The sequence below is a fragment of the Clytia hemisphaerica genome, unplaced genomic scaffold (assembly GCF_902728285.1).
Source record: "Clytia hemisphaerica strain Z4C2 unplaced genomic scaffold, Clytia hemisphaerica genome assembly, whole genome shotgun sequence".
NCBI lineage: Eukaryota > Metazoa > Cnidaria > Hydrozoa > Leptothecata > Clytiidae > Clytia > Clytia hemisphaerica.
In genome coordinates this window covers 178,125-205,905 of record NW_027103472.1, presented here as the reverse complement: position 1 = coordinate 205,905, position 27,781 = coordinate 178,125, and the positions used below count along the sequence as shown (strand labels likewise).

General features: G+C 35.6%; 1 protein-coding gene across 1 annotated transcript; it reads left to right on the top strand.

Annotated features, from left to right (window-relative positions):
• Positions 1 to 1,774: 1,774 nt before the first annotated feature.
• LOC136798323 (autotransporter adhesin BpaC-like) lies at positions 1,775 to 27,319 on the top strand. The gene is made up of 17 exons (XM_067054916.1): positions 1,775 to 2,324; positions 4,402 to 4,665; positions 5,638 to 5,795; positions 6,355 to 6,542; positions 6,909 to 7,037; positions 7,408 to 7,689; positions 8,414 to 8,622; positions 9,135 to 9,279; positions 9,807 to 10,931; positions 12,054 to 12,242; positions 13,765 to 13,884; positions 20,639 to 20,815; positions 22,746 to 22,982; positions 23,447 to 23,600; positions 24,302 to 24,527; positions 25,086 to 25,267; positions 26,091 to 27,319. Exons 1-17 carry the CDS (start codon positions 2,163 to 2,165, stop codon positions 26,113 to 26,115), a joined length of 3,972 nt encoding a protein of 1,323 aa, XP_066911017.1. The 5' UTR covers positions 1,775 to 2,162; the 3' UTR covers positions 26,116 to 27,319.
• Positions 27,320 to 27,781: the final 462 nt, after the last annotated feature.

Sequence of the window (27,781 nt, the reverse complement as noted above, 5' to 3'; positions counted from 1 at the left end):
TTCAGTGATACTTTGGTGGTGCGTATTTGACAATTTTGATGCTAGGGGGTCATTCATGGGTATTTCTAAAATTTTATCACTAGTTTAAGAAAAGGGAAATCCACGATTTGGGTAAAAGCTCGTAAACAGTAATGTGATCTTCTTTCAAGGATCTTTCAAGGATTTCTTCAACAAGGTTACAACGCTGCTTACCTGGTTTTCACTACTAGAGAAATGAGTGTAGTGTCAGTCAACATACTGGAAGAAAACTGGAAGAGAACCAACCAGCGTGTGTCATTTTGTATATGACCAAAACATTATCTAGTTTAACTACAGTAGGGTCGGGAGTATTTCAATTTTAAACAATCATCTCTTCATTTTTTTGATTAAGCTAGAATTAGAGTTTGAAGTTTTAGTACATATTTTCCTATAAGCCAAAAATATTTGCTACAGTGATATGAAATGTGTTAAAAAAAGATTGGTAAAGTGATTCAATTTTGAAACTGGCTCAGTAAGAGTCAAGAATCTGCGCATGTAGAGGTCAAACTAGATATTTAAAAAGATAGAAGTACGTCGGATGTGTAAAATGCAACATTTTTTTTGCATCTCATGAGTATGTCTTTAGGAGAACTCTTTAGTTTTCCCTTTGAGGTAATAAATCAATGGATTATCCCTGTTAGTACTCATCAATCTTAAGGACCTTCCTTAACTTCAACTTGTTCAAATCTCGTTTTTGAGGTTAAAATTATTTTTCTAGAAGCGCATTTAAAACATAGCGAAGTGAGATTCTTTGTGAATGGATATTTTGGCACTATTTTATTCACTTTAGGTAGATATGGTGTAAGTAACAACAATTTTCTTGGTCTTGGATAGATAATACAGTAACTTCTTTCGAAGTTTACTGGAACAGAACTTTGTTCAGCACTTTTTTTTCAGCGTCGAGCTGTTCATGGTCGTTGGGTACACGTGTTTTTGGCTTTTTTGTGCCCGCTTGGTTCAGTGTGAACTCTCACTTAGAACATAGTACTATACCTATCTAAGGATGAGATAGATTAATGCAAGAAAGAAGTGATTAATTTGCTAATGTAATAATTTGTAAGTTATGCATGTTTCATTCATTAAATCTCAGAGAGTCACACCCCTGTCTCAGTGACCTGCTTGGTATTGACTGTTTCTTCGCAGCGTATGTACGACAAAAAATGTTTTTTGGGAAATTCCCCAGTGGGTATAGTGAGTTCCATCGGGTATGTGACAAGTTTTATTGGACGGTTCCAAGATAAGCTCGAAATCTATAGCTACATTACACTCATTTATTACAGACTCTATCTGTCTATCTATGGCAATATCCTGGACCAAAACTTCTTTTACGAACAGTGAATGCGTATATTTTTTTTAAGTGTAGCAAATGCTACCTAACTTAACACTACTAGTTATATAACACTCTACATTCTAATATTTTTCAAAAATAGGTATTAAGCCTAAAGCTCTACGTACATTGACGTGACATGAATACAGGCATGAAAGTCAAAATTGAAAATAAGCTGCCGAAACGTCAATTCACATGCAGAGTCATTTACATTAAATTTGTCATTCGCAAAAATTTTGTTTTGATTTTTCTGAGTTTGATATTTTGATAAACTGATACTAGTAGTATTGTTTCTTTATTATGAAGACTGTCTCTAGCTTATGATGCATACATTGTGAGTAAATGAGCAAGGCTTTAGCGCTTTGTTTTGAGTCATCTGCCCAAGCAAATAATCAATGCTTAAACTGGGTTGCTTTAACTAAGAAAATATTTCTAATGAATTTCACTCATATTTCTACTTGAATTTTTACAGATGTAATCATGGTATATTGAGATATTTGGAAAAAATAACAAAATTAACGTATATACCATAAAGACATCTATCTCTAGTGTGATACCATATCAAGGACATTTCAGCTGTCAAAAACCTTGTGGCGGGACAAAAAATTGCTCAAACCCACACAAAAAGTAACCATAACTTTGGTAACACCAATATCAACCTATATATTGCGGGCTACTATTTTGCAGATCAGAGGAGAAATAATATTAATTTTTAGTTTGTATACTCAAAGATCTTGCAACCTGGCGTTTATCTATTTGTTTTTCTTATCAATCACTTGTTTTTGTCCGATTGCGGCTTCAACATTGACAAGCAAACATGGTTAAGAAAATCCTTCACTTAATTGTGTTATTATTGGTAATTGTCGATCAGCGCTGGTGTATTGAAGAAGATTTTGAGTCAGAATTTGATAACACACACCAGAGATTCACAGTTGATGTACCCATCATTCTTTATGGCAAATCCTACACCGAATTTCATGTGAGTAGTAAATATTCATTTTACACCCCTGTCTCGCTGATTTGTTTAATCATAAACTGGTAGGATTCCAATAAAAAGACTATGATCGATTCAGTCAGTTTATTTGTATAAATGGAAAAAAGCCAGCATTTTTGAAGTGACATCTTCTTGTAAGGTTTAAGTCTAATAATAAGTTGATAACTTATTGTACTTTATTGTCTACCTAACAGACACATAACGATTTTTTAAGGTCTATCGAATGTCCAATAGGTATAAGTCCATAAAAATAATCGTATCAGCTGGGTAACTGTGTCTTACAATCTCAAGAAAGGTATATCTCAAGTCGAACCAACTAATGTTAATGATCCTGCACCTCGTCATAATATCACAGCTTTCTTTAACAGTTTCACTGGGAGAAACTTTCTTATATTGAACCTAATTATGAAATCTATAATTGGTTTTCATACCGCCTACCGTACGTAAACATTTACCCCCAATTGGTATAGTGGAATAGCGTTCATAGTAAGTTTTTCAATATCCACATTTTATGAGTTTTGCGTGATCAGAGATTTCGTGTGTGATTAAGGGTTTGAGTGTGATGAAAATTTTTGGAAAAAAGTTTGCGTGAAAGCGTGATAGTAGATACCGTTGTGGGCGACGTAAGATTTTTTTTTAATTTGCTAAAAAATCTAGTCAAGTCCCAGCTGAGATAGGCCATTCCTTAAATCTATATTTTTTCACTGATAGGGTTAGCCAAATATTTCAATGCCAAAGGATGATCTCGATTATGTAGACGGCAAGGGTGTTAAGTTATTACGTTATTAAGCTGCTTATTCTAGGGTAGGAAAATTGTAGCCCTTAACAGAAACGTTAACCCTACCCTCGCGTAATAACAGTGTCATTCTCGAAAAAGCGTGGGGTAATGATTTCATAGGTTTTTATATTCGCTTAAGAGGTCTCCAAGCTATGCATCGATTTTTGCTTGAGTATTCCCTGGGGTCAAAAGACAAGGACTTCACAGAAGCTATAAGAAACGAACGTCATTACATAACACGCAATATTTAATTTATCATGACAGCAAGTCTCGCAGATTTAAAACGAAATTAAACTTTAAGACGATCTTACAAGTAAAAAAAATCTCTATTCAAAAGCTTTATTTTTTCATGAATTTGACATTTAAAGACACATGTCACGTTTTTATTCATATCAGCTCCTCAAGGCTGTGAGGTAAACCCGGAAACTGATACGTCCAATAAAAATTCCAAACAGAAAAAAATTGTACCACCAAAGATTATTTTTTAAACCCCACTTTATTCCTGTAAAATTCTATAAACATTTAAACAAGTCTATAGAGCGTCTAAGATAAACAGCACAAAGTATTACAGTTAACTTTAAATGTTTTTATAACCTACCTCCCGAAAAACTATCCCGAACATTACAATCGAATCTCGTACTCCGACCTAATTGGACGTAATGCGATAAATAGCGCTATTAGAAGCTGTCATACACAAACAACACTTGCGTTATTTAAGGCCCAATAAGGATCCCTCAGGCAAAATAGGGTCCCTTTATAAATTTAGAGCTCCAGAATTATCTGATAGGATTGCGGCACGCACTCCCGTCGGTCATTTAAAGATATTTTTGATAAGGTTTAGTGATTTCTTAAAGTATCTTCGCACCCTTTTGTCACTGGGACCCACTGGGACCCAGTCCCACTAGAGAATTTAACAAAAATCTCGTCTCCGGTTGGAAAAATACTTTCAGCCCAACTGGGAAATTGAATTTGACTTCATCCCCATTCGAAATTCAACGTAGAATATTGCATTGCACTCCAAAATTTATTCTCGCTCGATTTTTTAAGCTATCCCCGTAGTATATTCCCCGCTGTAGGAAAAAGTTCCACCGGGGCTGTAAGGCAGGGTTGCCATCCTGGAACCAAAAATTTGGTTCAGAATGCTTTGTTGGAAAGATAACACGAAGTTAAATTTATCCCTCTCCGTGTATATGATGTCTCACAAGGGTGTATGAAATGTTTTGGGGGAAAGTTGCTATATTGAAGACATATTATCTGATCATCAAAATTCTTTTTTCAATTCAGGTCCACAGTCATGGTCTCGTTATTCTCGGTGAAAACTTCGATGGAGAAATAACATCGCATTTATTCGATTCAATCAGCTTAATATCACCGTACTACTACTCCAATTATAATCTACGGAAAGTGAAAGTTGAGATATCCTCACAGGAGAGTGAGGGAATTACGAAAGATGTGAAAACACATTTCTCGAAGTATCAATCTTTCAACGCGTTACAAGTTGTTACTGTACAGTGGGAATCGTATGCTTTCTTCGATGATGGAACACCGGTAAGTTGTATCTATGTTTCCATACAGGCCAAAAGCTTCGATAGAGCTTATATTTTCAACACATTCACTGCCGAGCCCTTTTCAGAAATCGGAAATTTGACTTTTTTGACTTTAAGTGGTTTTCTGTGGTCTCAGTTTTGCTTCAAATACCTTCTAGCCTGGATATCCAAGCTCAAAATTTGTATCCTAGATATGCAATAAACAGCTTAAGTTTTTCTACATCAGAAATTGAAGAAGGCTCTTTGGAGTACTTTAGGTATTTTGACCCGTATACTACGAGTATACTCGTAGTCGACAGTGAACGTGTTAACCAATTTTCACATCTGAAAAGCTCTGATTGTGTTTTTTTTACGCAGAGCTAAGAAGAATTCATGATATTTTAAAGATTAAATTAAATTCATGGACTCCACACTATCAGAATGTTTTTAAAGCTTTTAGTGAATTTCCAGAGACGAATTCACCTTTTCGAACGTAGTCGTGCGGTCAGGTGCATGCCACTTTTATCCCACTAAACTCGATCCAATCCTTTTTTGACACATTTTTCTACTGTCTATAGGTGTGAAAAAAAGGACTGGGACAGTTTTAGTGAGATAAAGTGGACAAAAAAAATGCCCGTGCGGCAATTGGCTGCTACGGTCGAAAAGGTGTATTCACATTAAATTTCAGAAGAAAAAATTTTCATGATTATGTGTAGAGTGGTGAAAAAGAATGCGGTTATTATATTTTGATTTTTCCCGACATGTTTCGGACTCGGTCCGTTCTCAAGAGAATAATTTCATGATTAGAATGCAACTTACTCTTTCTTTTAAAACACAGACTGTCGAAAATTTACTCCTTTCTGAAATACAGCTGACTCTCAAAGTTACCGTCAAAGAAATATATAGGTTTACCGCTCCGCTGTAACTCGGTAATTTTTTTTTCGAATAAAGAAGAGTCAGCATTAATATTCAAGCTTTTTGTTTCCATTTTTAGGACATTACGGTTATTTTGGAGATAGCGAGTGATCCACAAAGAAGTTTCAGTAGAATCACTTATAAAAAAGATGCTAATGACTTCGATTATGAATCGTTTCGTGACTTGATCGAATTCAATGAGAAATTGATCGGATTCAGTGCAGGTGATGGGAAAAGGTATACACCACCGAGCCCTATGTAAACCCTGGAGTTTCTCAATCCCGGCCAACTAAAATCTATGATCGGTGTTTTCTTTTGAGAGGAGTACTCTAATGGCCCTACTTGATACTTGATGCTGATTTAAATGCACCGAGAACGCTAGCAGATTCCTAAATTCGATATAAAAGCGGTTTTTCAGGCAAAAAGAGGAAAACCGAATCAAAAACTTGAAGCTTCCTTCTTTCGACTACTTCTCATATAAAATTTTATAATAGTAAGGGATAGCAAAAACGTAGATGGTGTTATCGTCCGTTACAGTGATAGTAAAGGCGGGAAAATGTACATGCGTAGTTTACAGCCGTCTTTATGGCGGTAGACGGAAAAAAATCGGTGGGAGAGTTTCAAAGAAACTGGCAAACTCTACTAGCTGTTAATTTTTTTTCGGCAAAAAACCCGTTTGCGAACTTTCCTCGGCTTTTATTTGGACTTATTTTTTCCGTTTTAGACTAAAAACGTAGTATAAAATCATACTTTTCGAATCCTATAATATTTACATTAAGGCGTCATTAACTTTCAGGTTTTACAAGAAAGATTCCGAGCTTTATCTGGGTGAAGATTTCTATACAGACGTTTTGATTGGTCAAGGTGTGCGAACCACGCCCTCATCCGGTGTATGTCTCTATCTGATTGGTGAGAAAAAAGACAGTGGCAACAATGAAGTGATGCTTCCAGATCGTCAAGTCGACCCGGACACCAATAAACTGCGTAAGATCTTCTTGGATTATATATAATTGGACTAATCTAATGAGGTAAACTGCTTTGAGAATATCGAGCTTAAATTGAGTCAGACCTTCCCACAACCATTCCTTGAAGGGTGGAAATTTGGTGCAAAAATTTGATTTATCGTCACCTTCTATTCTACACATAAACCCGCATAATATTTCCTTCATCAAATTATTCCCTGTCTCCCAATTTCTTAGCCACGTTTCCTTATCTGTTATAGCCTGAACCTAGCTGACAGAAACGTTGAAACAGAACTTCCAAAACATTCATAAGATATTCAATGGACGTATGAACATACTTATCGATCCCTTACATATATAACAATCTAGCTATATCTTATGTTCATAGAGGATATTGATGAGTGCCAGCGAGAAGATATTTGTCACCCACAGGCAAATTGTATCAATCTTTCACCTGGTTATCAATGCGAATGTAAGACAGGTTACATTGGAGATGGTAAAACATGCGTCAATAAATGTAAGTAAAAAATGTGTAACTCTAAGTGAAATTTTAGTCAAAAGCTTTTTAGCTCCGCATTCAGTATAACAACATTTTTCGGATCGAGATGAAAATCCTGGACGAGAATGAAGGTTTTGGTAGAGCGTTCAATTGTCTGCGACCCCGATGACGAGTTGGTGCTCTATAAATCCACTCTTATAAAATGCTGGCTGAATATCTTCCAAATATCGCAAAATATAAGAAAGGTGCGGCTTTCCGAAGAAATCGCGTGTTTTAAAATCGATAAACCCTTAAAATGTTCTTAACTTGCTTTGGCAAAGAAGCTTTATCATCTTATAAGGTCTTGTTCTTATAAAAGAAATTTACGATAAATATTTTCCTTCCACAGTGGATGGTATTATCCTTGAAGGAACAGTCAGCGGAAACGTTAATGGGATCAGTTTCCCGTCAAACGCAAAGCGAACGGTGATCGCAAAGGTTGACCTCATCATTGGCACTATCAAACCTTTGGACGAGAAATTGAAGAATATCTTCAGTACGTTAACGTCTCTACATGGTGCAGTTTCATGGCTTTTTGCTGACTCAGCATCGCCAAATATGACCAATGGATATGCAGAAACTAAAGGATATTTAGAATCAACAACAACAATCATTTTCAATAATGACGGAGGTAAGATTTTCCGGTTTTTAACTCTTTCAGTGCCACACAATTTAATTTCCTTCATATAAATAATTTTTTCGGCTGCCGGTAGTTATGATTGAGGGCCTATTTCGAAAGAGTGTTATGCGGAAAAGATATGTCTCGAAAAGAGCTTTCCAACAAACCCAAATATGGTCTATTTTGATTAACAGTAAAAGCCGGGAAGATGGAATTTGTTGAGCTTGAGGCATCGTGCTTTGAAGAAATCCGTTAATTTCAGTTTCCCACAGTACTAGAGGAGTTAAAAAAATGCCCTTCCATTTTGCAAATATCCACGTAACATTAGATGAACGTGGAAACCGATCTCGTACCCAGAACCACTTGCACCACATTTTAAATCTACTGATGAATAAGTACAGAAAGATTCGAATAATAAAGGTTATCGAATTGATGTGAGTTGACCGTAAATCATTGATACATAAGTGCAATGTTTCCTCAGGGCTACGATAGATCAATTACGCTGGGTAAAGTCAAAAGCGAGCTTATATATGGTGGGAAAGGTTAACTTCTAATCTTTCCGAATCCTCACTGATTGAGGACGACGGTAAACCAGCATTCCTGGGTTTTGTTGGTCAAAACTGCGAGCTATTCCAAATCGCTCTAATCACTCCACCGGACTAAAAAGTGCAAATACATAAACTCGCTAATAACTTTTAGTGGTGGTATTATTTCTTAATCTTTATTAATCCTTCAGAATACAGACTGGACATTCACGAGACGTTCAAAGGATTTGTGGATGGTAAAGTATCCATGGAAACACGAATTGATGGCAAGTTACCAAGCATTGGTGTTATGATCGGTGCAGCGACCATTTCTGAACCAGTGGATTATGCAGAAGGAAAAGTTGAAATGTCATATGCGACATCAATGAAAAATGGAAACACAACCATTGTTGACTTACAGGTTTGAATACTTTCACTTTCATTCCTGCTCCAGAAAACCCAACTGACTTAAAAACGTTAAAGTAACGACCATATCAATCTCATACTCAGAACCACTTAGACCACTTTTCGATTTTATTTATGGACGTGATGCAATATCGTGAGCACTATTGGAATCATAAGAAAACGAACTAAAGGACTGCGTTTTAGATTGCAACCATTCATAAAGTCAATGACATCTACATCAGATTTAGCTTTCAACTACGGTGGGCACATTTTCCTCAGTCTTCAAAATAAGAAACTTAAACTTAACTTAAACTCCCCATTTTGAGGATAACCTCTTGGAAATCTTACCGAGAATACTAAGACAGGGTTACTCATGAAATACCACTTACCCCTTCAGCTCCAGATTTCTTAAGACATGTAGGACATCCTTTTGAAAACAAAAAACAAAAAGACCACTTACATTTCACCTTTTTTTCTTTGTGATAGATAAATAATCATGAACACGAACATAAATGCGATTCGTTTCAGGTAGAAAGAGTCATCAATTTCAAAGCTGGTGAAAGCAGCAATGATGTTGGTCCAAAGAACCTCCTGATAGACGTCAAAACAAATTCATACAGTGAAGAATCTTCATTTAATACGGCTAACACAGCTTCGTTATCCCACAGAATAGGTAATTAGAGTTTTGTTGGGCTGGAAACAATCGTGTATGGAAAAGCTTAAAATGAAATAATAAGTGAAAACACAGGAATGTTGCATTGGTGGCACTTCCATGCTAAATAGGCTCAAACCTACAATGGCGTCAGTCAATTCACCTTTTCGACCGTAGCCCCCAATTACCACGCGGGAATTTTTTTGTCCGTTTTACCACCCTTACCTCCTTTTACCATCTTTTTTTCGCACCTATAAATAATAGAAAAAGGTGTAAAAAAGGATTGGATCGAGTTTAGGGGAATAATTTTAAAATAATAAAGTGGCACGCGCCTGGCCACACGACTATGATTAAAAAGGTGTATAGATTTTCTTTAGAAGCTTTCTCTTCTAAGCCTCCAGATTTCTTGAACGGTATCAAAAATTTGAAAGATAGGAATTTTCAAAATCTTCGGAGAATAAAAATGAAGTCTCCAAGGGTCAGAAGACAAACAGACAAAAAGGGCCACACGGGTGAAAAGTAAAGGCTATAAAAACCTGTTATTTCAGAAACGACCACTACCACAACTACAACAACGACACCTACAACAGATACTTCAAACACGACAACAGTATCAACGATAGCAGCTAACAACACATCTGAAAACAGTACCTCAGAAACTACAACAGCCCCTGAAGATACAACTAATTCCAACACGACAGTCTCTACAACAAGCACTACAATGACAAATACAAATCAAACAATCTCAACGACTGTTCAAACAGAAACAACAAATGGAACAAAAGAATCTTCAACAAATGCGACAGAAACGTCAACAACAGAAGATCCTAAGACTTTTGGCAACTCTACAACCGAGGTCTCCTTAACAACACAAACAACGAATACTTCAAATATAACAACAACAAACGAAATTATGACAACAGCAACAACAATCACAACTCAACAACAAACGAATGAAACAGAAACAAGTACAACTCAAGCTATGACAACCGCGACACCTGTTGTGACAGCTTCAACAAATAATTCAGTATCTCTAGGATCAGGTAACTTTAGCATGACAACATCTGCAACAAACCAGACAACATATGCAACAAACCAAACAACATCTAAAGCAAACCAGACGACATCTGCAACAAACCAGACAACATCTGCATCAAACCAGACAACATCTGCATCAAACCAGACAACATCTGCAGCAAACCAGACAACACCAGCAACAAACCAGACAACACCAGCAACAAACCAGACAACAGTTGCAACAAACCAGACAACATCTGCAACAAACCAGACGACATCTGCAACAAACCAGACAACATCTGTAACAAATCACACAACATCTGCAACAAACCAAACGACATCTGCAGCAAACCAGACAACATCAACTGATGAAACAAAGTCAACACAAAACATAACGACAACAGTAGCAACACTACAAACAAATGGGACTCTCCCGCTGAATGAGACAAGTACAGAGTCAGGCAACGTTAGCACTGCGACCACGACACTTACAACATCCTCGACAAACGGTAGAACTCAATCAACAATGTCAACAATCTCTGATTCTAGCACAACATCATCCTTAACAAGTACACTTTCCACGCGGACAGAAGACTTGACCACCACAATGAGACCAGCATCAACCAGTCAGTCATTAACAACTGGAACAGATTTTAGTAAGTTGATATTTCAATATTTTATCGATTAGTAGTAGTAGCTCATGGGTGAATTTTTAAACCTGAATTTGGCAATGCTGAACTATGTCAGTAGAATAGAGATCTTTATCTTTAAAGAAGTTTCATTTAAATACACTTTTTATAAGAACAAACTATGAAGGAACATAAGGCTTCAAGGGCCAAATTGTTAAGAACAAGTTAAAAACATTTTAAGGCTTTGTGTTAGGAAAATGGACATGCAAATATACTCAAAAATAAGAACATTTTTAGGCTTAAAACTAAAAAATCAAACAAAAGAACTCGAAATAAACATCCAAAGTCTTCACAAATTTTGGATGTTTTTATAAAAAACGTGTACAAGCAAGAGACTATCACTACCCAGCTGGCACGCAACGTTGTTTCAATGTTCCAATAACGATCTTAACGTTCCAATAACGTCATTTGAACGTTGAAACAACGTTATGTGCCAGCTGGGTAGTCATCCTTTATTCTTTAGTGCATTCTGCTTTACCCTTGCTGGTTAAACTTCCCCGAGACATACAGACCCGGTGTGACCTCCTAGCCACTGAAAAATTTGGCTTCAACTTTCGCTTTGGGAGAAAGTTCCACCGGTGCTGTGAGAAAGGGGTGTTTAGAGAGGAATAATTTAGGTAAGAGCAGGTTTCTTTGATTGTGATATCAGAGATTTATTATACACTGGATAAACGACTCATAAAACGATGGAGAGCGATCATTGTATTTTCATTGTTTCAGAAAACAATTGATGTTCGTTCTAGCTTTGTCCGCAAAGGACAACTGTCATGGCGGATCGAAAATGTCTGATTTTTAAAAATGTTTATCAGTCTTATTTTTAAAAAGTTCTCTAGCTCTCTCTTTTTATACATTTGCAGAAAAAAAGTTTGGAAGTAAGGCTAGCATTTCGAGCTGGATACATTTGTGAAATCTAATGTGAGAAAAACATCATTAGACAAGAAATTCAGACAAAATGCTTATAGTGACACGAAATCTGTTACTTGTATATCCAGTGTATAATAAATCCTTGGTGATATCAAGATGGAGGCAAGGTCTACCTATATAAAAAATACATCTTTTAACCATTTAATCTACTACTATTTACATTAGGTACAACTAAAAGCAGTGATGCCTCAACGACGACCTCAACATTCAGTGAAAGCTCCACAACAGATGGTGTCAACACTGAAACATCAACGATGACTAGCGGTGGCTCCACAACAGTCACAACAGCTTCAAACACAATTTCTTCAACGACTGCAATGATGGCCAACAGGACAGAAAACACAACAGCACCAGGTACAAACCTACAAAAAGTTAGCCTATACTAGACGTCACGGCTTTTTTTCTACGCTGTAACGTCTATTCCACTTTGCGACTTTTTCGAATGTCTTGAGCCCAGGTTTTCGGGCTCTAAACATTCGATTTTTTTACGTCACTTTAAACTTTTGAAGCCCTTGCAGTAGGGAAAAATCGAATTTGCGTCAAAACACTTGAAAGGCTTCTATTTTTCGAAAATCGTCAATGTGGAACTCACTAAGAAACGGGATGAAAAATCCCGGTTTTTGGAGAGGTACTCGCTAACCAAAAAGTGGACTTTCCTATAAATTTTTTTGAATGTTTGAATATACACTCTGATGCCAAACCACCATTTTATTCAGCACGAATTCAGCGAATATAAGCAGGGGGTGTTAAAGAGGGTATTCTTTCAACACCCCTGATATTAGACAGTAGAGTCTCTTTAACTCGAAACTCTTTAACCCGAATGTCTTCTTAACTTAACAAGTTTTTTCGTCTCTTTCAGTTAAGAATGCTTTGTAAATCTTACTCCTTAAGTCGAAATTTCCTTAAGTCAAACTAATTTATATTCCTCGTGCGTGTTGGAGTTATCGATACTCCACTGTAGTAACCTTATCAATTGTCCAGGTTCTTAGATGAAGAAGTTTATGAACGGTTTTTGGCTGTATGAAAAATTCGAATTATTAGTAGAAGGTTTCTTGCTTGAAGGCTTATATCTCCGGATCTAGAAGGAGTTAAAAGCTCGTTCATAGCTCGTTCGTTAGATTGCCTAGAGTCTCCTCTTTCTTTTGGACGCCTTCGAACTAACCAAAACACAACTAACAAACGTAGATTTTAGAAAAGATTAAATGAAAGAGTGTCTTTACGTTAGGGAATGGGAATTGTGAATTGTGCTCTTCATCTTCGATGTATTGAACACATAGTAATGTAATTGAGACATTCGCATTAAAATTCTTATGGGTCCTCGAACACGTTAAATTTCAGAGATAGGGTGGGACTAGTTCAAAAAAAGCAGCAACGTTCCTTGATTTATAATTGACGTGGAGCAAATATAAAATTGAATTGTTTTTCTCTTTTGATATCTGCAATCATATGGTTGAAATATATAGAGAATTCCGGTTATTTTAACGTTCTTCAAGATTAAAAGTTCCAGCGAGAAAGTTGATTTTGAGCTATCTCTTTAATTTAATCGAATATTTCGATTTGGGAGGGGTTGACAGACTTCCAGGCTATATTCTGAGCCTTATTGGACTATTTTTGAACTTTTGGATCCTGAGATCCTAAGCTCCTTACAATCACATCTTGTCTAGCGTTAAAACTCAGAGTAAAAAATTTACCCTTCTAACCTACTTTAGAGCACTTACAAATCGATTGTGGTTTCAAAACTTGGATAATTTATCCCTTTTTACCTTGATTATGGATCTGGACGAGGATCTGGAAATATTGGAGGGATGAAACTCTAGTTAAACTTTTGAATTTAGCATGTAGTAACTAAACATTGGCATCTTCTTTATCTTTCAAGGGAACCTCGTGTCTCGTATGCCGACGACTGAAGGATCCACGTCACAACAACCATCCGAAGGAGACTCAACAACCACCACCGAATCAAATGCCATCATTTCTACAACGTCAGATCCTTTGGGTAATTATGAGCTTCTGATAATTCATGCTTTCTGTAATTTGAGGTGAATTGTCTAATTGACTTATCATATTTCAATATTGCACCCAAAGCAACTCTTTAATTTTTACTGATGGATGTGATACTTTCTTGAGCGCTATCAGAATCATAAACTGGATTCGAGGGTGATCACATTCTAGCTCTTTACAGGCAGCTCAAATACATACTACAAAGTGTATTATTTCCAACACTTGAGTTTATTATGTGTCTTTATCACTTAATTCTTTTTGCCCTTTTCGGGCAACCCAAAAACTCCATTTTCGCTGGGCCTTCACACACACTAGACATCATATAAAATATAATAAACTAGGAGGATTGGACCACAGCGCTAGCGAAAATGGGCCTTTCATTTGCAACTATTCCAAGCCTGTGAATTATGTACTGTGCTAAACGCGCATAATAATCGCTTGTGGTGTAAAAAACTGTCGACTGGGGATTTCCCTATCAACTCTTTTTTTTTATCTTTTTGCCCCGCAGAGGATTGATTTAAAATTTGTGCTTCTTTTATTAATTTCGCCTTAGCAAAAGTATTACGATAGGCATGGTGCGGCGGCGGCGCGTATTTTTCTGTAAAAGGTTGTTGCTGTTTTCACAGCATGCTATCAGTGGTCACCAGTTCTTTGATGTAATTTGTCGATTATTTCATTTAAAAGTTTGAATGTTAATTTTCAAAATAAATCGCTTTTACCAAGCGAATTTTACTAAGGTAAATTGTTTAATATGATTTCTTTAGTAATTGGTCAGCCTAAGCTGAGCATTCAAATAGGTAAAATTTTCCATAAGACGACAAAAAAAAATCCGATTTTCCGATCTCACTTTGATTTCTAAACTTTCTTCCGATCGGGTTAACTTTTTTGGTACTTTTAGCGTGCGTTGTTTTACAGATCATAATGTAGTGTTTCAAGATGGCGGCTCAAGCGATAAAGTCAGATGTTATAAGTCAGTGTTGTATCAAAGTAAATTCCAGTGTAAATCTGTTGCAAGCTTCAATTTCTGTCATTTATTTTTTTAACTCGGCAAATCAAACACATGATTTTCATCAAGGGGATTCTTTTTCTACATCTTTTGAAGGTTTAAAGCCGTTTGCTCAAGTTTTTGTTTATGTTGAATTTTCTGATACTTTTTATTGCTGCTTTTTAGTAGTTTTTGCAATAAAAACATATTTTTCTTGTTTGCCTCTAGGGGGATTGATGGTGTTATAATGTTATTGGAATTTGATAAAGTTTACAAAAGTACAGCTACTGTATAAATTTAATAAAGACTGGATGCAATCGTGCTTTTTTGGACTTGGACATGTTTGTGATAAATGATATAAAGGCGAATCGCAAAAAATTGTTTGGTTCCCGTCATTTCCACTTTAAAAAGTGGGAGTCGTTCGGTCGGTCGGTCGAAAATATTTTTCTGCTAAGAAGCAGCTACATCTTGTTGAAAGGGAATCCGTGTGGACTGATCCGAATTTTAAAATTGAGAAACCGTGGATAAACTGGTGTTTTCGGTTTACTCTCCATAAGCATGCGGCTCTCTACTTCGATTTGAAAACTTGTAAACACAGAGCGTGCAGAGGTCGACAGTGGAAATCCAGCAAAGCAGCGGAAAAGCTTTCCGACCCTCCAACTCTACCTGCTGACCGTAAATCAGGGTCGGTCAGATGACGGGAACCAAATGATGACATCATATCTTCCATTATTAGACTTGCAAAATTATGACAAATGGTCTTTGGAATTTGATCATTTATATTAATATATACAGTTCTTGTTGAAATTGATCAAACTATTTTCACGCAGTTCCGGACGCAGATTGTGTTTTTCTAACCTTTTCTAACCTTGGCGCACGTTTTGACTGAATGATGGAATGGAATGGCGATAACAGTTTATAGATATCTCTTATCAGACTTGCAGAAAGCGGGCTGCCATCAAGTTACACAACATGCACACTCTCGTCACAACTTGCACAGCCACAACAAACAGATCAAGCTGGTCTTCATTTAACATTGTTTTAAAGTTTAAAAAACACTGCCAGTGCTTGGTACAGAAGAGAGGACTCCCAGTTGAAATCAATTGCTACACCGCTGCCCTGTTGAATTTATTTATTATGGTCGTGTGTTTATGTAAATCAATCGCCCAAATTCATGGACCAATCAAAAGCAAGTTTAAATAAAGCAAAACGGGGGAAAAATGAGCTAGTTATGAATTTTAAGTTTTGCTTTCGATTATCATTTGCGACCAGCAAAGTCTTCAAGATGGTTGTGTGCATGTTGTGTAACTTGACGGTACTAAACTACAAAATTTATTTACGCAGACTAGAGGTGCCATCCATATAGTACGTACGCAGTGAAGGGGGGAGAGGGGGGTTTAGCAAAAGCGTACATCTATTGTTTAAACGAAGTCATTTCTATTGTTCTCTGCGTACAAGGGGGGAGGGGGTGTCAAATATTTGGAAAATCTTTGCGTACGTACTATATGGACGGCCCCGGATGCAAATTGTGTTTTTCAAGATTTTGTGATTTTGCTTCAAGTGCAAAGTAGGAAAATGATCAGTCACATTTTTGGACCTAGGCGGTCATCGAAAAATTGTTCTTTTCGCGTCACCCGCCCGCATCAAATTTTCCGCTGATTTTCCGGTGCGGAGATGCGGAAAAAATCTGGGAAGAGCAATTTGTTCTTTTAAAGTATAGCTTTTTCTCAATTGCTCTGACGACCATCGAAAATTGTTTTGCTCGCGTTACCACCCGCCCCTGAGTTACTGGCGTGATTAAAAAAAAAACGGGAATGTTTTTGACCGCCCGTCCGCCCGCATGCATTTTTAACACCCGTTGCGACGCAAACAGAGCATTTTTTCGATGACCACCCTACCTGGAGGTCCTATAAATTAACCTGCGTTCGTTCATCTGTCCGTCCGTTCGTCTGTTACCAACTTTTCTCGGGATTGAATCATAGGAATTGTTCACGTGTTCATTTGTCATTCAGGTAGAATGTATCACTTGTTTTTAATGGAATTGCAGAAAGTTACAACAAATGGCTTTTTGACTTTGAATAATTAAAAAACTAAACAATTTGTTCAACAGTTCTGGACGCAAATATGTTTTTCTGACCTTGCCAAATTTTGGCTTTGACTGAATAGCAGTCAGTTTTTACGTACCTCATTGGCCTTGCAGACAACTGACAAATGGTTTCTGTAATTTGACCAAGTCTACCAAAATACAGTTCCTGTTGAAATGTTATAAATATGAACTACGTTTTGCAAAGTTTTTGATGCAAATTGTGTTTTTCTGGAGTTTGCGCTTTGTGACTTAAAGTTTGTAGCTTGTTAGTTCAAAGTGTTATTGGAGTTTTATCAAGTAAAACAAAAAGTACAGTTAGAAACAGTGCTACAATGCTAAAGAGAAGTATACTTTGAGCTTCTCGTGGGGGGGGGGTGGGTTGGATGAGCTCTCACGCTTGTTTTAAAAAATTTTAAATCAAGTTATCAAATGTTCCACATTTTGTACATTATTCAACATTTTTAGTCTACTCTGTTTCAGCAAGGAACTTCTATAAAAATAGATTTTTATTTTTATAGAAGTTCCTTGGTTTCAGTACATCTCCTACATCTGTTAACCCACTTATTAAAGCTATCTAGCTAAGCTCTATTGGCTGACCTTCCAGCCTCGGCTGGTTTATTTTTATTTGGTTATAATTCGGTTTTAATTCGGTTTGCACTGACAGCTAGAGTACATACCCTTTGGATAACTGTTTTAAAAAAACAGTCATTTATCAGATTTGATTAAAATTAAGTTTGTTTTAAGTTGAAGATGTCTCAAATAAAAGATTGATTAATTAACTAATCAAATAGAGCTTCGATCTTCCCTTTTTTCTTTATATAGAAATATTGTAAATTTTTTTTGGTATAAACTTTTTAAAGAAATATTGTAAGTTTTTTTGGTATAAACTTTATAAATTTTTTCTGGTATAGAATGTTTAAAGTTTTCTCTTTCTATTTCTTTTTAATCAAAATCGGAAACTCACATGAAATAAAATTATAACACCAAGATGTGAAATTTTTGAAAATTTCGAAATTATCGTTACGTAATTGAGAATGAAAATTTAACGAAAACACGTGAAATTTCAAATCACACCTAAATTAGTCAAAAACAATAACATATCCAAAAGACGACATGAAAATAACATACAAAAAACATTATACTCATAAGTATGACGCATTCAAGCATTTTAACCAACCAAAATGAAAAGAAACTACCACGTGATATATTACAATATCCTAAGCCAATCAGATCAAATAATAGCTAGAAAATACGTTACACGCCCATCACCACCATCACCTCTAAAACCGCCTCAACAAACACGTGAACCTCAAAAACGCTTCAACCAATAAAAACAAATTGCATTAACACGTGACGCATTCGAAGAAACTAACCAATGAGAAAAAACCATACCACATCTTTAAAACAATAGCTATCTACAAGAACACAATAGATACCAAAAACAAAACAAAAGGAACAAAACAAAATTAACAAAAGGAACAAAAGAGACAAATAAAACCGACGAATAAAACCTTAGGAATATTTTTAAAATATCCCTTTCAACTCAAGTTTTCAAACTATAACTAAGTTCAACTCAATTCAACTTAACTCAACTCAAGATCTCTAACAAAATGGCTAATGCTACAACACCAAATTTCGAAAATGACAACGAAAATGACAACGGTAAGAAACGAATTTTTCATAGTTTATTACTAGCAAATACTTATCCTGCGTTTCTTTGGAGTTATGCCACCATTCAGCTGTTAATGTTTCCGCTACCTCATGGCTAAGGTTTATAACATAGAGGTAAGAAACATGGTTCCTTAGCACTCATAAGAAAAGAAATAGAAAGAGAAAACTTTAAACATTCTATACCAGAAAAAATTTAAAAAGTTTATACCAAAAAAACTTACAATATTTCTTTAAAAAGTTTATACCAAAAAAAATTTACAATATTTCTATATAAAGAAAAAAGGGAAGATCGAAGCTCTATTTGATTAGTTAATTAATCAATCTTTTATTTGAGACATCTTCAACTTAAAACAAACTTAATTTTAATCAAATCTGATAAATGACTGTTTTTTTAAAACAATTATCCAAAGGGTATGTACTCTAGCTGTCAGTGCAAACCGAATTAAAACCGAATTATAACCAAATAAAAATTACTAAAGAAATCATATTAAACAATTTACCTTAGTAAAATTCGCTTGGTAAAAGCGATTTATTTTGAAAATTAAAATTCAACCCTTTAAATAAAGTAAAAAACAAATTAGATCAAAGAACTGGTGACCACTGATAGCATGCTGTGAAAACAGCAACAACCTTTTACAGAATCTGATACGGTGGAGGAACTCACTAAAATCAATTTACAAATTACACGCTCGTATAACCACGGAAGATCTTCGCAGGTTTTCTTGTGATTACGTCATTATATCTTTGTGTCTTTAGCTTCACAGTTACAAAGTAAACAAGGGATGGGGCACAATATGAGCATATTTATTTTTCTTATAAGCATATACTTTATGAGAATCAAATCAATAACTCTTGATAGACGGTGATATACCTTTCGGTAATTAGTTCTTACAAAGTAAACAAGGGATGGGGCACAATATGAGCATATTTATTTTTCTTATAAACATATACTTTATAAGAATCAAATCAATAACTCTTGATAGACGGTGATATACCTTTCGGAAATTAGTTTTTACAAAGTAAACAAGGGACGGCGCACAATATGAGCATATTTATTTTTCTTATGAGCATATACTTTATAAGAATCAAATCAATAACTCTTGATAGACGGTGATATACCTTTCGGTAATTAGTTTTTACAAAGTAAACAAGGGATAGTGTACAATATGAGCATATTTATTTTTCTTATAAGCATATACTTTATAAGAATCAAATCAATAACTCTTGATAGACGGTGATATACCTTTCGGTAATTAGTTCTTACAAAGTAAACAAGGGATGGGGCACAATATGAGCATATTTATTTTTCTTATAAGCATTTACTTTATAAGAATCAAATCAATAACTCTTGATAGATGGTGATATACCTTTCTGTAATTAGTTCTTACAAAGTAAACACCAAGGGATGGCGTGTAATAAGAGCATATCTATTTTTTATAAGCATATACTTTATGAGAGTTTGAAATTGGTCTTACATTTTTAGCGATTTTAAGCCTCGTTGTTCTTGTTGTAAAATTGTTTCATCAAGGCTCGATGTAAAGTAAATTTCAGATTAGCTTCATCTACTTCTTGTTTTTCCCATGTAGTTCAAATTCTAGGCGAAATTTTCGACTTCAAGTCGTCTTGTTGTATTTTGGGACGATTTCGGTATTTATGAAATATTTTCAAGTAAAAAAAAAAACAGAGAATAAAAAATAGACAGAAGATTTTTTTTTGCTGATCTAACATTTTTAAACTCTCCGACTTCTCCATTTTCACAGCAACCATGGAACAACCTCTAAAATCAAATGGGCGAGGTTATTGCCATAATTCTGATTGAAAATTTAGTTATGAAATAAGCTGGACAAAAGTTGAGCGACTTTTGAAAAGTAGAGGGAAGGTTCGGTCAATAATTCAACCAAACATCCCCTCTGATTTTCCGAAAAGAGATGTCACAATCAAATTTTTATAAGATCCCCACTGTCTTACTAACTCGTCACCTATAATCTCTTCCTTTATTTTTTTAAGGTGGATTGAAACCTGCTGGTGGAGGTACTACAACAACAGAATCACCACGTGTCTCCTCAAATGCTATCGAAGTTACTTCCACAGGATTTGAAACCACTGGGCAACCACCAACTCTCATTCCCAAACTGGAAGTAGATTACCAACCAGATGAGACTTTTTATAACAATCCAAAACCAAGTAATTCTTGTTTCACTTTATGGTTTGAAGTATACATTCGGTTATCTGATATTCCGATGGCAGATTGGCGACCGTCCAAGCTAAAGCTCTAAAGGAACGGTCTAATTTCCCATCGGAGAGGAATGATGGTCTGCCTTTTATGTCCCCAGTCGGGTTCAATTACCCTTGCGCGTAAAGTTAATCAGTTGGACCCGCCAATCCCCGAAAACGAGCCAGTTACCAGACCTCTCACTGCAAAATCCATGAAGCTGTTTTGAAAAATTCCGTAATCTAAACCTTCCAGATGTTGAAAATTTTTCCGACCTTTAGAGCTTTAGCGTGTCGGATGAAAATTTCTGCATCTGGGTGCCAGACAAACATTCGAGCTCGAGATGAATTTCATACATGCGATTTGAAGCCACTTATTTACTAAATAAGTTGATCGGCCCGAGTGGTTTTCATACGAACGCTAGATTAGAAATAGCATTTACCACAAGAAGGCGAAAAATGAAAATAAGAAAACAAAAAAGATTTAATGTCATGCTATCCATAATTCGTTATACCAAAGATTTATTATACACTGGATAAACGACTCATGAAACGATGGAGAGCGATCATTGTATTTCCTTTGTTTCAGAAAACAATGATGTTCTAGCTTTGTCCGCAAAGGACAACTGTCATGGCGGCTCGAAGATGTCTATAAAAATGTTCATCAGTCTTATTTTCAAAAAGTTCTCTAGCACTTTCTTTTTGTACATTTACAGAAAAAAAAGTTTGAAAGTAAGGCTAGTATTCCAAGCCCAGATACATCTGTGAAATCTAATGTGAGAAAAACATCATTAGACAAGTAATCTCGTGGTTTATTGAAATTCGATTGACGTTTTTGCTTACGTTAATTTGTTATTCCCCGTGAACTTGTAATTTCCCTCCTAGCTTTTGTAATTTCCCTCCTAGATTTTGTAATTTCCCGCAAGAGTGAAATTTTCATCGTTTGGAAACTCATCACTTTTTTCGAAGTTCTTAATAACTTCGAAGGCTTAAGTAAATGGAATACTATCCAATCAAAACTCGATTCGCGTTTCTATGACTTTTTTGAGACCTCTTTTTAAAGTTCCAGGTTGATTTCCAGTGTTAAATTGACGTCTTTCAGAATTGTTAGAATTTCAATCCAAACCATGAGATTAACTAGGAATCCCATGCTTGTTTTCGTGAAATTCTGGATAAATTACCCTCGGTCAAGTTTCGAAATCTTTTAAATTTCCCTCGTTGCACTCGGGAAATTTCAAAAAATTTCAAAATTGACCTCGAGAAATTTATCCCGAATTTCCCTCACAACCATGAGATTACTAGTACAAATCCAGCCAAAATGCTTATAGTGACACAAAATTTTCAATTGGAAATATCTTTCCAAGACTGTTCCCAGAAGAGCTGAAATTAAGATACATAAGACTTGAGTGTCTTGGCTCCACTGTGGTATGAAAATCCTTTGGAGGCACGTGGTGGCAAGGTGGTTTTTTTGAGGTTGAAGTTTGAAAGTTTCCGGTGTCAACATTAAATTTCTTATACACAACACGTCTTTTGCATTTTTCTCACAGCTTGAAACGTCATAACGACTTATAATTATCAATTAAGTGGAAGAATCTGACTCTCACAGGAAAGTTTTAAGTCTCTTTTGGGAATTGGATGAGTGATTTTCGATAAGAAATGCAATAAAAATGCTTCAAAAATTCATTTAATGAGGGAAGGAGAGTGAACAATAATATCATTACTGCGGACATAGCTACTACACGAGAAATCAGCAAAAATATGTTACTTGTATATCCAGTGTATAATAAATCCTTGGTTTTTAATTTTAAGGCATCGTTTCTGCTTGCCTGGGAGGCTAAAAAAATCTTCGGCTGGAAATTTAATGTCTCATCAGCACCTCATTAAGCTTTATTTGTTCATTTAGAGAAATACCTCCTTGTTGCTCAGAGTGGGACAATCAAACGAATCGATCTTGAAGGACGTTTATCATCATTGACATATGCGTTCAAATCGAAACAGTTAAATTACTTGGTGGATGTTGAATATGATTGTTTAATGGAGAATATCTACTTCACGGATGTCGTCGATGGATACATTGGCAAAATAAGTACCAATTCACCAAGTCATCAAGTTTTGTTCCAAGGACTAGCATTTCCAGAGGGTAAGAACAAAAACGGTACACTCTCATCTCTCTCTTACGAAAACCTTTTTTGTAAGAAAAGCCTAATATGTTCTTACGGTTTTATTATTCTGAGCATTTTGTGGGAATTCTGTTGTCATTTCAAAAAAAAATGGACGGTCTAGAGTTTGCAAAGCCTAACAATGATCTTAAAGTTTTAGCCTAAAAGCCTTATGTTAAAATAAAGATTGTTCTTGTAGAAAAACGTGTATACTGAACTCGAATGTATTTCATATAACGAGAAAGATTGAAAGGAGGTGAACATTTTAGGTCCAACATCGCTGACCGACAAAAGGGATAATCAAGGTTTCACTCTATAACAATGCAGTTCACCAACGAGAAAACACAAACTTTTTAGAATTTTTAAAGTCTTTTAACTTGAATGATAGACTTCATTCAGTCAGATAGTAAGTCAAATGTTACAATGTCTAATTAATTTGCCATAGGTATCGCGGTTGATTGGATCGGGCGACGAATCTACTGGACAGAATCGAAATCCCGTCAAATATCCGTCGGATTTTTAGACGGTTCAAAATCTGTCGTACTTTTCAAGGATGATATTTATCAACCACGAGATATTTTATGTGATCCAAATGAGGGGTAAGCAGAATTCAATTTTAAAAAGATTTGCTTGAATTGAATCACCTGAAACTGAATATGATAATGTCATTAATTAATTTATATTTTGCTGTCCGTAGTGTTTGCTGTATGTCCGTTTTGAAGAAGCAGCGGCTTCGTCGCTTCGGTTTCTTGTTGATTTTCAAAGGAACTTTGTTGATTCTAATCTATGTAATAATAGCCGTACGTATCTGAAGCCTTTCTCTGCAGCGTTTTGATTTTCGAAAGCGATTTTAGATTTCCATAAATCTTTTTCTTGGAGATATTTTTCAGATTTGCATCAACATTTTTGGCCAAAACACAGATTAGTATCCATGACTTTTTATAGATTTTGACAAAAGGTTGCAAAAAACTTACGCATTCCTCCATATTGAATTTTGAGTGATCCGTCATCTTTCTAAATTTGTGATAGTTAACATACCTTGCTTAACACCGGGTAACAAGACAGGGGTGCAATATCTACTGGACATCAACTGAAATATTTTTCTGAAAACCAACCGATTAAATGCTTTAAAAAAACAAGAAACTTTGAGTATTTGTAAAAAAAGCTTTGTTTATTTTTTTTTCAAAACGTCTAGAAGTGTACGCCCATCTTTGAACGTCGCCCTTTATTTACGAGAAGGAAATTGTATTGTAAGAATGAATTTATCCTGCTACTTAACCCAAAACTTTTTATCCTACAGGAAAATTTACTGGACTGATTGGAATTATTTTTATCCGAAAATCGAAGTGGCAGACATGAGCGGACGCAACCGGAGAGTGCTTTTGGATTATCGAGATGTCAATCAACCAAATGGATTGACGTTGGATTACAAAAGAAATCGATTATGTTGGACGGATTATAAATTTCTGCACGTGGCGTGCATGAAACTTGATGGACCAAAAAAAGTCGAGATCATATCTAAAACAGTAAGTTATTTTGATGTTTCGGTAAAAAATCTTTATTGAAATATTCTTTATATTGATAGGGTGAATATGTAGATTCTAAGGGGCTAGCAAAAAGTTTTTCCTTTCTGAATCTCGACAGCTAACTTCAAAATACATACATAACTTCATCTTTTTTAGTCAGCGAGTAGGTTGAAGCTAAGTTTCGTAATCTAAGGTTCGTAATCTAAGGTTCGTAATCTAAGGTTCGTAATCTAAGGTTCGTAATCTAAGGTTCGTAATCTAAGGTTCGTAATCTAAGGTTCGTAATCTAAGGTTCGTAATCTAAGGTTCGTAATCTAAGGTTCGTAATTTAAGGTTCGTAATTACACACTTCTAAGTACAGAAAACTCTCGTTTTTCGAACTTCTATTATTCGAATCTTTCTATAATTCGAACTTATTAGTTCCTGTCAAGAGAAACCTTCTTAAAACACTTTCTCTAATTCGAATCCCTCTGTTATTCGAACAACATTCCCCGTTTGAGTGGAAATTAGCGAGGCCTAAGTCGAGATATCATATTATTCTTATTTTCGGGTTACCAGGTGTTGCATCCATTCAGTGTCACCAATTCAGATTCTATTCTTTACTGGACTGACTGGCAATCAGATAAGATCCAAAGACAATCTATAGAAACCAATAAGAGGCTACCAGCCATCAAGCCAGGACTCTTAAGAGATGGCCGTATGTATGGAGTCCGATACGTCGAAGGCTGTCCTGATAAAAGGTAAAATGTAACATAATTTAGTTATAGTTATAAAGTTTCAGTTATACAGGCTTTGCGAAATGGGAAAAACTTATATTGAAAGTCAAAGTTTTTGAGTGCGCGGTTAAATCATGACTGCTTGAATTACTTGCAGATTTGGTTTCTAATTTGGAGAGCACTTTTTTTACGGCCTCGGTGGTCCTTTACCCTCGGCAATATTACCGGCGTCCCCGGTGAAAAAAATGACCTAAAACATACTAGATTACATATTTGATTCTTTGGAACCTGCTGCAATCTATTTCCTACAGTGAACAAATCTTAAGAATCCCATTTGGACTTGCTTTCTCACTGGATTTTTAGATTCTTAAAAAAAGAGACTTCCCCTTGAACCTTGATCTTCTGCACCTTAAGTTGACACGCAACTTTATCAAAAGCAAAACATTTCTTACTGGGTCACTCCCCCGTGGGGCCTGGAGAGTACTACCCTTACCGACCTACGGGGGTTGTACCACCGAGGTTCGATAAATGAACCCTACGTGGGACTTGTTTTTTTTTTAAAGGTGACCCTGAATGAGACTAAACCTGGCAAATTCTCAAAATGTTCTACTTTTTCTCTCAAAATCCCCCAAAAAGGTACCTCGAGGGACTGATTTTTGGGAGTTTTTGCGACCCTACGTGGGACTGGTGGAAGTGAAAAAAGATACCCTGACCATCTCCACATCCCTGAACCCCATTTTGCCAAAGTACCCCCCCCCCCCGGGGTCACTTAACCAGATTTCATGGGACTTTCCATAAATTTTGTCAATTAACCTTGAATAATTTCCAAATATCATTTTTTTTGCAGGGATAACAAAGTCTGGCTATTGTAATGAAAATGATGAACTCTCTTTGTCAAAAAACTTTATATTTAGAAACTTTTTAATTTATTCCTATAAATCAAATTTTTGTAAAGCAACCTTGACATAAATATTTCTAAATTGTGTCCAGCTTGAGAGTTAAGTACACTATTGATGACGAGAACCAGTTTTAGACCGCAAGGAATTCCCTAAAATGCTGAAAAATACTACTAACCACTAGTCTTTTGAAGGCTCTGAAAAACGTTAAGTAACTATCAAAATCGATTTTCAAAATTTCACTGGAATTTACTCCAAGAAAAATTTTGATGGCAAACTTTACTTTTCTTTTTCTCCAAAGTTTAATGAATTTATTATATGACATAGATAGATTATTAGAACAATTATTTGCTTTATGATACCTGTATGAACAGAAACTACTTCCGGTCAGAAGAATCGCGAAAATGTGACAAAATGTGAGGCACCTAAATGCAAAAAAAAAAATTAACAGTAACATTCCTAACCCCTAGAAAACCCCTGTCTCACAGCCCCAGAGGAACTTTTTCCCAAAGTGGGGACAAAAATTTCCATCGGAATCCATTGAGGATTTTTGATTTTTAAATGGGAATTTTACCCACCGGCGACGAAATTTTGGCCAAGTTTTCCAGTGGGCAGGGGTCCCAGCGGGTCTGTGCGACACGGGTTATCCTTAGTCATGTTCTGTATATGCGTATGCATCATCTTGATTACTGGTAGAACTAATCAATGGATGTATTTAGTTTTGGTAAAGATCGGAGCTGCAATGTGTCGATATGAAAAATAGCTAAAAAATAAGCTTATTTCGAACCCTTTTTGGACAATGAGAATTGAATAGCGTAAGCATATTAAGAAATTAAAGTTAAAATCATTAAAACCTGAAAATCAAAAATAAGAAACAGTGGAGCCTCAGTCAAATCAATAAATCCAACTATAGATGACACAAATCTTCCTCCGCGATAACCTGGCAAATGCTTAACAACACCATTTTTTTTTGTATCCTATATTTTCATGATAATTTCTTTGTATATGGAATTATATATTTATATGCTATCCCTTTTGTAAATTTTCCTTTTTCTTTATATTACTCACTCATATCTTCAGTTAGAAATATTATTTTATTTTCAATTTTTGAAAATTTAGAAAAAACATTGAATGTATTTATTATGAAAGATATAAATAGACTTTAGTACATAAAATATGGCAGTCCTTCTTTTTTAGTAAAAGACTTGTACACCATTTGTCCCTCAAAATATTTTTTTATTTTCTGTGCTTGTTGGAAGAAAAGTTGGTCAGGGTGTGGTCGAAAGAAATCCACTGTTTATCTGTACGGGGCCTCCCGATGGGGCCTCCCCACTCAATTTACGCAATCACGCAATTTTTTTCGAAATTCACGCATTCAGGCAAATTTTTTTCGAGATTCACGCAAACCATGGCGTTCTAAATTTAGAGCGCCATGACGCAAACCCAATTTTTAAGAAAATATGAAAATCTTTTGGGAAAAATAAGAGTTACATTTGAAAAATCGGGAAATTTGCACATAATCAGCGGAAAAAAAGAAAATTAAAGTATTCACACAAACAAATAGCACAGATTCACGCATTTACGCAATCAAAAAGTGGATTTAGATCACGTTCGAAAGTTCGAAAAAACCCATTCATTCATT

Excerpts from the sequence above, each read along its gene's own strand:
- LOC136798323 (XM_067054916.1), top strand. The coding sequence starts at position 2,163 with ATGGTTAAGAAAATCCTTCACTTAATTGTGTTATTATTGGTAATTGTC. Across the intron at positions 7,690-8,413 it reads CATTTTCAATAATGACGGAG|AATACAGACTGGACATTCAC; the intron begins GTAAGATTTTCC and ends TTAATCCTTCAG. Across the intron at positions 9,280-9,806 it reads TTCGTTATCCCACAGAATAG|AAACGACCACTACCACAACT; the intron begins GTAATTAGAGTT and ends CTGTTATTTCAG.